Source organism: Parambassis ranga, chromosome 2, assembly GCF_900634625.1.
Source record: "Parambassis ranga chromosome 2, fParRan2.1, whole genome shotgun sequence".
NCBI lineage: Eukaryota > Metazoa > Chordata > Actinopteri > Ambassidae > Parambassis > Parambassis ranga.
Window position 1 is genome coordinate 20,443,013 of NC_041023.1, and position 13,981 is coordinate 20,456,993.

Consider the following 13,981-nt stretch of genomic DNA (forward strand, 5'->3'; position numbering starts at 1 on the left):
AACATGCAGAGCATCAACACACTGACTTTTTGTAGGACTTCATGCAAGTGGCTCTCTGTAGCAGCAGCATTGATTAAAATCACATAATGCTTCTCTCTGCATAAAAAACTACACACAGGCACCAGTGTGGAACTGTGTATTGACCTTTGCTTGTACTTGTTGTGCACTTATTGTTAAACTATGTCACTCCAGTAGGAAATCACTTCTGTTTCCCTTGATTTGCAGGATGCCCCTCTTTGCAAGATTCCCTTTAATTTGATAGCTTAGCTGCCCCTTCCCCTACATTAAGGGTAACCAACACACTCAGGGCTAAAGAATGGATCCTATTGAAGAGCTGTGACTAGATAGCTGACTGGCTGGCTTAGCTGATAATAAGGTATGCTCCAGCGGCTTGTATTTGTGTAGCACCTGCCATCTGTGTGTTCTTAAGTGTACGTGTGTGTGTTTCAGAGTTACTCCAAGCTCCCACTTCCTGTTAAGTGTTTTCAATTGCCCTTGCTGTGCTCAGAGGCTATGACCGTCTGTCAGTGTGTGTGTTAGTGCTTGTTGTGTGACCGTGCAAGATACAGTCAGCACTTCTTCCCATGTCTCAACCTCATGCAGTGAAATTGAGAACACATCAAACACCCAAACCTGTGCCCAGCAGCTAATTTATCTCAGCGCCAATGACCACACTGTGGTCTTTTCATTCAGCCCTTCATACACTTCCCACTGACTCGAATGATGCTTCAGTCCTCTCTCTTATACAGTCTCTCTTGTCACTGAACTCTTTGTTTTATCTCCTTGGGAAGCGTGCTGAATGAAGGCTGTTGGGCCAGGATGTGAAGTGAACGTATAGAATAATGACTACACAACACTTGGGAAGCTTGTCCAGTGGAGTCTCATCTGTTTATTGAGGACTCTTATATTTCTGTTCTATCTCATTGATATTGTGCTTCAAAAACAATTGTACGGTCAGCCGCATCACTAATGGAAGACTTGATGATCGGCGTGGTAATAAGGTGAAAATGGCTGCAGAGGTTGAAGTCAATATTAACCCCACGCTCTACTGCTGACATTTATCTTCAGGATCCCACTTCCATTGATCTCAGTCTAACACTTCTCCCCACGTTTGAATTCCCTGTGTGTGCAGCTCTTGAGCTGGAGGGTTGCTAATCAGATGAAGCCCTACTGCCCACAGGGAGAATGTTAACACAGCCTATTGTTTAGGCTTGTTTTGATACTGCTGGCGTGATATGCACTTCAACACCTAGGCGCAAATACATTTGAACCTGCAGCTGCCAAGGTAAAAGTGGTTAAAAGGTCAGGCTGTGGGTTTTTCACAGAAATGATGCCCTGAAATCTGTTTCAGTTCCTCGCTGCCTTCTGTCCTGTCACTTACACAAAGCTAGAGAGCATTACTGCCCTTTCAGTACCCTTAATTATCCTTTTAGTGCATATACTGTCTGTATAGTTACTGGAAATATGTGTAGGTCTCATTCTGCTGCAAGGACTGCTGAACAATAGTTTTAAATATAGCTCAGAGGAGGTGTTTGTGTGCCCTGTCGAGCTGCTGGAAGTTCATTCGTCGTCTGTGAGCTTCTGTGACATAGCTCACACCCTGCAATTTAGAGCGCTGGTGGTGATGTTGTGGCGGCATGTTGCCTTAACAACAAAACAGGCTGCATCTGCATGTAATAATAAAAAAAAGTCTAACTTGTTCCCGGACTACTATTTTGCTGCAACAATCTAGTTTAACTAAGAAGAAAACCACCATATGGTGCTTCATGGCTCAGTACAGATGCAGTGCAGAGTGTACTGGCTACCCCCACTCACCACACAAAACAACATACACGTGGGTGTATGGTATTGTGTGCCTCTTCAATCTTAGTTGAGCACTCTTGTGTATGTGTGCATGTTGAGATTCTGCATATGTGCAAGGCAACATTCTCTTCATTAGAGTATACCAGGGAAATATTTTCTAATGAGGTGATAAGCACCAGCTGTCCAGTATGGCACCACTGAATCAAATGGTATGCTACCAGCACATTAGCATGCTACCACACACTGACTGTGCAAATTAGATCCATTAGTTAAAGTGAGCTGCATGGATCATGCATTTATTTTCAAGGTCCAAGTCCAATTTATTTACAGAAAATGTATGCCTGATATGGAAAATTTATAAATCTTACCCATACAAAGCAGCAGTTACATCCTCCATCCAAGTGCCTTTCTTTACTGTTTAGTCGTCACAACTTCCTTCAAAGGTGAAGTATGCAGAGCAAGTTTTACTCTGTTTTTTACCCTATAATCAATCAATCGCCACAGTTTTATAACTGACCATAGGATCATAGGATCTCATTTCCTTCCATATCTCCAAAAGAACTACACTCTTAGATGATGCATTTGCATGACCGAGCTGCAGCACCACGCTGCAGCTCGGTCATGCAAATGCATCATCTAAGAGTGTAGTTCTTTTGCCGGGCCAGCACAAGCTTTCCTTGGCATATCTCTGTGTCTCTGGAAGTCTATTTGAAGGACAAACATCATTTTTCCAAAAGATATTGGCCCATTCGATGATGTTTTCATAGTTGTTGGAGAGTATTCAGGAAAAATGTCAGTGTTAAAACTCCACATAGTCTTCATTCTCGTCAAACCACATCTGAGCTCATCAGTTGAATTTATCCTTCATTCCTGTGTTTTTGTTCATTTTAGGTTAAAACAAAAAGATGGCACTAATACTTACATTTCACTTCAAAACAAACAACACATTCTCACCTTTAAAAGAGTAACTTTTTTTATCTCAGTGCCAGGCAACTTTGTCTCCTTCTCTTTGTTCTCCATGATTGATGTGACCTTGCTTTCATCCCCACCCTCTTTCCACGGACCCTACGGTCAGCGGTTACGCTTCTGAGAGCCGACAGGGAGCATCTCTTTTCCCCTCAAGCTGACATACAGCACAGGGCAAACAAAGTGAAGTGAGATACACAAAAGCTGACAGCTACTTATCTCTCCTGCCTCTCTCTTTGATTCACTCTCCCTTACTCTTTCTGCTTCTTCCTCTCCTCCAGTGTCTTCTTTCTATTGTCTCTCTCTGGCGCTTTGTTTGTCAGTCTCACTGTTCTGACTGTCTTTATCATTCCTTCACCTGTCTCTCTTTCTGCCTGTCTTCACCCCGGCTTCCTCCCTTTTCCTCTCCAGTCAGCACTAATCCCACCAGTGTCTGTACATCAACAGGCTTCAGGCTGTGGCTGTAGGCAACACTGCACTGTCAAATCTCTTGACAGACGCATAACACAAATAAAACTCAGAGCTAAGCCATTGTAGTGGTTGTACCACCACCTACTTATGAAATCCAACTGATTTAGCCTCCCTTTGGGGGGAAGCCCTTTTTGCGCTTTTATAAATGCCACGCCTTCAGGTTATGATTTAAGTCCAACCAGGATGGCACTGCGGATTGTGTTTCATCGCTTTTTCATCATAGTTTCATCATTCCCAATGTGGACCTCTATTGCTATTTGGGGTTCTGTAGCCTGGAGCAATAAAAATGAGAATGTGTGTTTAGTCCCCCCCTGTGGTGGGCGAGGGTCTTTTGCTGATGCCATGTCAGTCAGAAGTGATGTCAGAAACCGTTTGATAGTGTAATTTACAAACTTGCCAAATTCATCACGTTCAATCCCTGCAGGCTGAAAATCTGTAGGTTCACATAGGTCACACGCTGTCATGTATCCTATGTTAGTGATTTCCTGTAAGCTTGTGTTTGAACCAACAGTTTGACTGAAGAGCGCCTGACTATAGGTGAGCCACACCTTCTCATCTACTCTCTGAAAGAGGGTGGTGAAGCGATGGTAAAAAAGATAGCTAGAAAGGAAGTGGAGAGGTTGCAGTTGAGTCAGAAAGAGAGAAATATAGATTGATGCGCTAGGTTTCATTTGGCACTCCCACTTTTAACGGTTACACCTGAAGGAAGAGAGGCAGATGTTTCTCTCTTCAGCTTATTTCAGTTAGAAAGTTGGAGCTGCAGAAGACCCACCTGTCCCTGATGAACCCTCGCTCTGCTGTTCTCCACACTATCTTTGTCTTTCTGAATCTTCTATTACTTTCTCATCAGCCATACCTTAATTTCCCAGCTCTCCCTCAGCAAAATTTAGCCTTATTTCTTCCACTTCATCTTTGTCTTTGCAGGGTGGGAGGATGTGTAGGCACTGGTGTTGGTGTAGCTTCAGCTGCTGCTGGAAATCAACGCTCTGTTAAGCTGCAGCGTGTGGGGTGTTAAGAGAAGAAGAGACAGGATAGATGCTTTTATTCATTGTCAAAAAGTGACTACAGTGTAATGTTGAGGATTGGAACAGAGATCAGAATTTATTTTATTTAATGCTTCAAGCTTACCACCTTTCAGAGCATTGTGTTGTGGTTTGCTGTCAATGCTCAGCTTATTCTCTTTTCCAGGCAGTTGTTGTAAAGGAAAGCTAACCTACTGTGCACCATCTGCCTGTAGCACACAGCAGTTGGTGTAGTAAAAGGAAAAAGACAACTAAAAGATGGCATAGAATATTCATACGCAGTACAGCTGCCCACTGTTTATAGCATGGAAGCAAGCTTTCATGTGCCGTCGTGGTAAGCCAGTTTCAAACTGCATATCTGGCACGCCGCCTTTGTCTTGTCATCGCTCAATTTGAAGTGTTCACTTGCCACACAACAGAGGTCTTGGCATATTGTGTCGTCTCAAACAGCAAAGGTGATCTGCTGCATATCTTAAAGATCAGTAAAATACATCAAATCTGTTGCATTCCCCCTTTAATTGTTAGTTAGTTTGTAATGCACCTGACGATGAATTTACTTTCACACTTGACTTGGTTTGTGCTGTTTATTTACTGGCGATGAAATCTGGTAGCAGCACCACAGGGGGTCTTCTTGTCCTCCACAGAGGGCTGGCATGGAGATCGCCTCCCAGTGAAATCCAGCCTGGTTTGTTTTTGGCATGGTACATCATTTATTCCTGTCACAGGAAGCAGCCCTTATGCTATTGTGCTTCTCATCCACAGGAAAGTTGGATTGGATTAGCGTGAAGATGTCTTTTTTCGGAATAAAGAATTACTATTTAGGCATCACAATGACTAGTGATGTCATAATCCAATGATAATAAATAGTACAGACAAAATTACAAATTTATGCAGGTGAGATAAAACCTCCCAAGAGGATTATTATAATCATCTCATCGCAACTTTGGCATCAGTGGGCTATCTAATGCATACACTTAGCTAGCTTTGATTCACACATATACACACACACACAGATTAATGCCTGGGAATGAGGTGAGGTTTTAGCGCACTGACCTATATTTCTATTTAATCTGAGTCATTTATGATTTCTGCTGCTCGGGCCAGTAGGACAGAATGCACGTGGTTTTAGTTCCTGCACTGTCAGAAGCTGGTGACTTGTAATCTTGCTAATACAAAAGCTAATATTTTTCTTTTCCATATCAAATGGTTGTATTTAAAAGTGTGTGTATCTCTGTGAGGATGTGCTTACAGGAGCGTCATCTGTGCTAATCATGCTAGAGGCGATGTGGAGGGAATGCAGCAGGAGTTCATACAAGTTTATAGACACCCTCTGTTCTTAATAAATGGCTGCATGTCTCACCTGCACAGCCTGTATTTATTTGTGAGTTCTTTCATGCGTTAGATACTTCAGGCATAAGATTTCACATTTTCTGGCTGACGCCAAAGCAAAGCTGAAATGTTATCGAGCCCCGAGCTGCGCTATTTGTCATTCAGCCATTTCAGAAAAAAGTAATAACATTCCTCCTCACACTGCTCTGCTTTGAAAGCTTCTGCTCCAGCAGCGTGATTTGAGCGAAGGGTTATTGTTGCTACTGAGCGGTTTTGTGATGGCGGTTAGGTTGCTATCTCCCAGCACACAATGGCAGCGAAAGGAAACTGGCGGCCGGCAATGGAGAAGGCTAAATGAAAAGCCGTTCCTCCTGGGTGATTCGGCTGCCCTGGTTTTTGTCTGCACTGCCTATCAGACCTCTGCGTCTGTGCACGTGTGCATGTGTGTCTGTTTCTCTGCACACAGCTGCCAAGTTGAGTCCTGTTCAAGGCCTTCTCTGCTCTGCTACTTTCAGACGTCTGCCTGCTCTTTCTTCTCCTCGTGCCTCCTTCTTTTAAAATGCCACTTCCCAGCATTCCTAGCTCGAACGGAGAAATCACACACACACACACTGACTTAATCTGTCTTCAACTCTACACTAAAGCTGTCAGGTACCTCTTCTGCTCTGTCATATTGATGTGAGTGTGTCTGCGCCTCATATAAACACATCTTTGCGGGTTGCATTTTCCTCTTGTGAGTCTTTGTGTGTTGTTGACCACACTCAAACTCTTACTACCTTTAATCCACGAGGCAGCGGCCAATATTTTGGCATTGGCAGCCCCTTTTTACTTGACCACATCGAAAGATAAATGGCTAAAGCATTTTGTCTTGGCTAAGAAAAAACATAGCTGAGCTAGTTTTGGTCTGAATTGGAATGTTTTAGTCACATTGCTGGAATAAAGAACACTACACTGGTTTGGCAAATGTCATCCTGACTTCTACAGAATGTGCTGCTTGAGGAAGTGAAGAGGTTTATTATGATGTAGTTAACTTTTAGTTCTGTGTTCTGTGTTCTGTTGTAAATGCATAAAAAACATGATAAAAACAAGCATTGCTTCACCTTTTGGGATGTTCCCTTCTTCATAATCAGTCCATTAACCTGATTTTTTTTATCACAGTCTTCAAAATTATGTGTTTGCGTGTGTGTTACTGCACATGACACATAATATTCCACACTCTAATTAAATATTCATGATCCTTACATTTGGCAGCAATGGAGGCCACTGGTTTCTGTGCTGTCGAATTAGCATATTAATGATATAAATGCTGTATAATGAACTTGTGGGAGTGGATTATGCGTGTGAATCATTGTCAGATCAGTCAGAGAGAAGAAAGGGTTAGGCTAATTAGGTTAAAAAGCCCATTAAGGAGTGCTTTGAATGAAATTTGCTGTGTTATTTAGTGCAAAAAGCTGGTAAAGGCTGTGGGCTCTGAGACAGGAATCAGTTGCCTCTTTTTGCTTGTTTTTATGTTTTTCCCTTTTTTGTCTTGATTGTATACTTTCTATTAGGTTGTGTTTTTTATGATGCAAGCTCGGGCTGTTTTGAAGGAGAGCTCCTTTCGCTCAGAGCCTGTGGCAGCGTTTGTTCTTCTAAGGAGCTTAGACGCAACAACGAGCGAACCAAATGTAACATGCTTTGACAGGCCTCGAGTCCAAGTGGCAGCCTAAAACACATGTAAGCCTAATCCGAGCCAGTAGGCTTTCCAGGGATCGCGACTTACTCAGCAGAACGCACTTGCAAACTAGCAAACAGATATTTAGTCCTGATGGATGAAGGCGAGGTGAAAGCACATTAAAGAGATCGAAATGCAACATCTGACTTCACAGTTCCACGAGTCAGAGTCGAAGTCACTTACTGAATAGATTATTTGCTTTCAGTGGAACTTGGTTTGGTCCACTATCTGGGTGCCTCATGATTATTTTCATGAAGCTCAATCAATAATACAGTCAATATCTAATGTATAAACATGACTCCACAAATGTTATACCTGATATGCAGTACTTGTTAACAATTAAATATTAAATGAGGTTGCATGAAACTACACACATTTTTTAACCAATGGAAAGTTATTAAAGTTACCAGGATTGGAGCTTAGACCCTGTTTAGTAGTAGACTTTAGTCTTTGTAGTAGACTGTGTCAGACTCATAGTGTAGTCCTAATTTAGGTCTGGGCTCAAGCTGACCTTTACTTTAAGTGTTTTTTTAGTTACATATTTAGTCCAAATAACTTTGGACCAGTCCTCTGCTGTGCAATCCTTCTACATTCTTCAAAATCTCAGTCTGTTCTTGATTTTTTTTTGGACAGAAGTGGCTTCTTTGCTGCCCTCCTTGACACCAGACCATTGTCAAAAAGTCTTACACTCACACGTGCTTGTTGCCACTCCTGAGCAAGCTCTTTACTGGTGGCTACACGATTCTGTAGTCCTCAGAAGAAAGCAGTCCCGGTGCTTGCTGGACAATCTTGGACGTCCTGAAGCCTTCCTCACAGCAGTTGAACCTCTCTCCTTGAAGTTTTTGACGATCCGGTAAATGGTTCTTTCAGGTGCAATATTCTTAGCAGCAATTTCCTTGCATGTGGCCACTGATAAAAAGCAATGATGGCTGCACGAGTTTCTTTGGAGGTAACCATTGTTACTACAAAAGGGTTATAACTTTGAGGATTCTCTTTATTTTATAGTTAGCCAAAACCTTTGGCCATGACTGTATATGTTTCAAAACAGGAGTGAATTATACATTTGCTGTTTTAGAGGAATATTTGCCATACTCTGATGATGAACAGATGCAAAAAGTGTAATCAGTATAACTGTCCATAATGTTATACATAGTCATACATGAGTCATACGTGAATTTTTAAGTATTGCAATGAATCTTATATGTATCATGAATTTCAGGCTTGTGCTCTCAGTTGTTGTGATGGAGGTGACACACTGCATCACTGTCAAAACTGCCACCAGAGAGATTATTTCAGTTTGTACATTGGCTCTCTTTTCCCATGTTTGTCAGTTCTGATTTCCTCACCTGGACTTTGACAACTTGCCTACTTTGCTGTTGTGTTTGTTTAGCCATGTGCACATGGCTCTGCCAGGCTGCCATTTTTGTGTAATGTCTAGTCTGGGGATAAAAAAAACTTCTGGTCAAGAATAGCAGCGTCCCTGCCATGACCCAGTGGACGGGTGTCACACAGAATCAGACTGACTGTGTGTATGTGTCAGAAAGCATCAGTTTGCCTTTTGGTGGCTGAAATGCTGGTGGTCAGTGCAGGCCATCTGGAAACTGGGTCTAACAAGTTCAAAAGACAGACAACGCGTGTGTGTTCATGTCACATCTGAGCACCAGCAGGGCTGTGTTTGTTCAGTTTATGCACTTGGATATTCATGCACCAGTGGCATCCACATAGACGTGCTATGTTTGTGTTTGTATGTTGGTCAGTTCATGCCTGCTTTTGTTCTCTGTGGCAGCTGTGCTGTCCAACGGCCATGAATGGCATCTTTCTCTTTCCCATTTGCACTCACTGTTCTGTGTCTCTGGAATATTAGTACACATCCTACAATTCCAGGAAAACAGGACAAAGCAGCAAATCAGTTCCCTTGACGGTGAACACCTTTCCCGTCTCCTCGGTGCATCATTTGGCGGTCAGCCAACCCCAGACAGTTGACAGACTGAGACTCAGAGCCAGACTGATGACGGGCAGTGAGACACAGACGGACAGCCAGCAGCTGGCTCGTGGATCATAAGGCGGGAAGCTTTCATTTCACAGCTTTAAAAAAAAAATGACGACTTGAAAATAAATAATTTAGCCCAATGCAGCTGGGAAAGTCACTTGGATAATTCATGCATTGGGCACACTTTGTAAGTCGAAGTGTGTTGGCTGTGATTGGTCTCTTTGTGTATTTGAGTGATTGGGTTTTGAATGAATTACAGAAAGTAGGCAATCGCTGGGGTTCTCTGCATGTTTGTGTGTGTGCATGCGGTTGGTCTTTGAATGAATTACAAAGTCAGATGTGACAAATCCCTTGTAAAGATAGCGATTCTGCAGCTCGAGGAATAACAAGGAGTTGGCAAAGCTTCAACATAAAATGCAAAAGGATGCAGATGTGCACAGCACAGTGTTGATTTCATTAGCAGACCCGATCTCAATGTCAACATGAGTGGACATGTAATTTTGCGGAATCCTCGGTTGTGTCGTGGACGTCTCTCACAGAAGACCAAACAGAAAAAAAACACCTCTGGTAATCGTCCTCTAATTTGCAGCTGATATTTCTCTTTGAGTGCATTCAATCTAATAGCGTTGGTTATTGTTTTTGCTTGCCAATTTTCATCAAAAAATATTCCCCAGGTATCAGAAACTCATTGTGCTTCCTGCCGCCAGCAGATGAGCAAATGAGCTCCTGTTGCAACCTTTTGAAAATGCTTCTGTAAAAGAAAGCTTAGAAGGAAAATGCATCAGTGTTGAATTGGCCCTCACGTGCAGCATCAATGAAACATAACCACTGTGTTTTTGTACTTGGGTGGGTCTCTGGGTACATCTGAATGTTTCTTTAAAATTGCCCTGGACTAAACATAATCCCTTTGCAGCAAGAGGAAATTCTCCCTGTGCTGTTTGGATGGTGCGTTCAGGTACACTGGATGAGCCCTTCAGAAGAAGAAATTAGATTCTGTCTAAAACACTGTATCCCTTCTGCTCAGTGTGGACTCTTGTTATATGTTTCCACTCCAAAGCCTGGTTCTTTTGCACGTGTGTGTCCATGCGTGAATGGGTTATCTGTGTGTGTGTGTCCATGTGCGCTTTCAGTTTGAATAGGCTGCTTGTGCGGATTTTGCTGCCCGTGTCGTTGCTGTAAGAGAATTTGTAGACATTTCTGCAGCTTGACGAATTAGCGTCACCGTCTCTGTTTGCATTAACATCAGTGTCCAGTGGGTGACATGTTTGTGCGTACAGTGCATGTACGTTTTAAGAGTGTGGGTTAATTCATTTTGCGCGTCAGGTTGCAGGGAGCTTTAGTCAGCACTGCTCTAAAGTGCCGGTTGAAGAGCTGTCAACAGACACTCTGTGCTGATGGCTGTTACACTCTCATAGCTTAAAGCAGCGCTCAGTGCTAATGGACCATCAGCATCACTCTGTCCCTCACAACATTTTCTCTAAATCTACACAACCTTGTTGCTTTCTAAACAGGGCCATCTGTTAAATATGAAGGCCAATTTATGCTGACATGGGTGCTTCTTTTGCCTTTGTAACTGATTAATACAAGACAAGAAGACTTTAAACTGCAGGTGAGAATTTGTGTAGATCTTCAGTAACATAAATATAAATAATAACAAATAAAAAGTATAGATAAACGTGATGTCAAGAAAGGTGCATCGAGTAATAGGTGTGATAATAGAAAGAAAATACAATTAGTAGAAACAATTGTGTAAATTATATTAAGATAATTCAATCAGAAGAGACAGGTCAAGAGGAGAAGAGGTCGAATGGGAAGAGTGTAACCTCTTGGTAGTGGTGGTGGTGGTAAAGTAAAGGGGCTTGTTACTGGATTGGACTGGCATTGAAGACTTGAGACTGGCAGCGCCTGGGGTGGAAAAGGGAGTCTGAAATGACAGCTGACAGGAGCTAGAGCAAAGCTTTAAGGTTGCCGGTTAGGATGTGATTGGCTGCATGAGCAATGAGGCAGGAACTGACTGGTAATCAAGCAGGAGAAGATGAAAGAGAGAATGAGATAGAATGACGCAGAGCATGTTAAAAAGCATTCTCATGCAATGGCCAGGTTAAAAGATCGGCTTCAAGATCACATTTGAATATAATTTCCAGCAGCTACCATAGTTAAAATCTTTACAGTTCTGTGTGTTTTAACCCTGAAGAATAGCCAGTACCTTTTGGCAAACTATATCTAGGATTTCATCATTTTAGCTGTCTGGCTAAAGTAAAGAGCTTGGACTAGCACAAGTACACAGCGGTCTTGCATCATGCAAAGTAATGTATGACCCCTCTGTGTTCAGCATGGTGGTGCAGATCTGCAAGAGCATTTCTGTTGCTCTGTCCTTACAAACTGTCTTTGTGTTGTGGTTATAAGATAATTGTTAGTAGGTTTTACAGAATGCATTTATGTAAGTTTGTGTTGAGTTGCAGAAATAGAGCTTTTATTTGATTTCACCTACACACATTATTGATCGCTTCTCTCTCTCCCTTTTATTCCGATTTTTACAAAAGTGTATGTTTTGTATCACTCCTTATGTCTTAGGAGTGGAGGTCTAACAGAAAAAACTCAACTCATGTGGGTGTTTGGGCTTCTTTCTCTTGCAGTGCTGGCCAGTTTCCGTGGGACCGTCCAGCATGGCCTCCCGCTGGAAATCGGAGACACGGTGCAGATCCTAGAGAAATGTGAAGGTAAGGTTACACGCTCGTACACAACCTTACAGTTTACAGTGAAAAAAGAAATCAAACACATAGTAGAAGTAAGGAAATCAATTGGTTTTCACTTGAGTAGTGAAGTGAATACGTGCAAAAACATTAGTTGCACTTCCACTTTTTATAAAGAAGACGAATCCATGTGCTGTGCTGTCATTCTTCCCAAGTAATGCATCAAAAATAAATAATTAAGCAAACGTGAGATATTCTGTTGTGTGTTTGTCACACAGAACATTCACATGATTTGCACATCACACACTTAAAATGAGCAGCGTCTCGCTTGTGAAGACGGCTTGTGGAAATTCACGTTTGCTACTATTTCCTGCCGTTCTCCCGCCCTCCTGCCCACACTGAGTCTGTTTTTCTCCTCTGCATGTTTTCTCTTAAACTCTCTCTTTTCCTGTCTATCTCTCCCCGTGTATCTTAATAACAGTTTTTTGGTCTCTTTCTCTCTCGCCGTATTTTATTTCTGTCCAAGATCTGATTTCATTTCCAGGATGATGTAAAAGCATTTCACAGAAAGGATACACATTGGTGCACACCTTAACACAAATAAGCAACCATGCACAAAATGCATAAACACCTCCCTCTTCCGGAGCTTTTGACACACTCTGTCTCACACACTTCCTGTTGGGAGACCAAAACGCACACACCAGCTTGAGAGAAAGACAGCCAGTGGGTCTTGCAGCTAGCCAGCCATTGGGATGTGATATTGTGGTATAAGACCCCCCCAAAGGAAGTAGACAATAGCTCAGCCAGTGGAATGCTCGGCCCCAGAAGGGAGGAACTAAATCAAAATCCTGCCAGCAGCAAAAAGAAGCTGAGAGACAGGCCGCTGACAGCAGAGGAGACAGACTAATGGCTCTGCCTCATGTTGATACTGTTGACACTTCAAAACACAGGAGCTCACAGAGTGAACGCGTCCTCGTACAGACATGTGGCTTCTGTATAAAAAATGCACAGCATCAGTAATTGATTTTTGACTTGGCTCTTTACTGGCTCTTTTTGTTAAGTCCCTGTCAGCAGCGAGCACATCAGGCTGAGCGTACAGTATACATGATTTAAAATAGTGGTTCCACAAATGGCTGACTTCACAGTTTTCACTAGTTATTAATTACTCCACTAACATTGTATCCATTTTTTTTCACTGATTCACCACGCCCGTAGCTATTTTAGAGGTTTATCTTTTGCATTTAGTCACCCATTTTCTTCTGTTTAGACTTATATATTTTTTGGGCCAATACCTTTCTTTATATTTTTGAGTACAAAGAAGTATTTCCTTCGGGATTTATCTTATCTTACCTTACCTTACCTTACCTTACCTTACCTTACCTTACCTTATTTACTGTTGTAATTGTTTTCTAACTTTTATTTACAAATTCATAAAAAATGAATGAAACACATGTGGCTTGGAATCACAAATTTAAAAATACTAGTCATGCAGCTGTAGACGTATTGCCTTGACTGTCACAGGGTTTGACCTCTTCTACTGAAAAAAATGACTCATCTTGGAAATACTGAACTTATTTTCCACAGTGCCAACCCAGACAAATTACTCAAACAGTTCTGACCATGCATGCCTGGAGCAAATCAGGGAGAAAATACTACCTAAATCGCAGATGCTCTGGCAAAACCCAACAGTGATTAGAATAATCTAATACATTTACATTTGAGCTATTTTAGCTAATGCTCTTATCTGGCAGGACTTACAATGGCTGCAACAGTGGGATGAGCTTAAATTGTCAGCTCAAAACCTCTGAGAACTCTCTCTGCAGATGTAAATGTGTTTGATTGTTTCTATCAGTGCCGAGATTTGTAAAAGCATCAAGCTTTTATATTTATATAAGTTTGGCTTTAATCCAGACTAGAAGATGTATAGTGTGTGAAGAGTGTAAGCAAGTGTAAGCCACAGCCACATCTGACCTCTGCTTTTTTCACACCTTGC

General features: G+C 42.1%; 1 protein-coding gene across 3 annotated transcripts in view; it reads left to right on the top strand.

The window, feature by feature from the left end:
• dock4b (dedicator of cytokinesis 4b) overlaps nt 1-13,981 on the top strand; it is a 97,320-nt gene that overhangs the window by 17,149 nt on the left and 66,190 nt on the right. For all 3 annotated transcript variants that reach the window (XM_028433130.1, XM_028433145.1, XM_028433137.1), the window contains exon 2: nt 11,932-12,015. In XM_028433130.1, the coding sequence (XP_028288931.1) occupies nt 11,932-12,015 (84 nt within the window). The remainder of the gene's footprint in view (nt 1-11,931; nt 12,016-13,981) is intronic.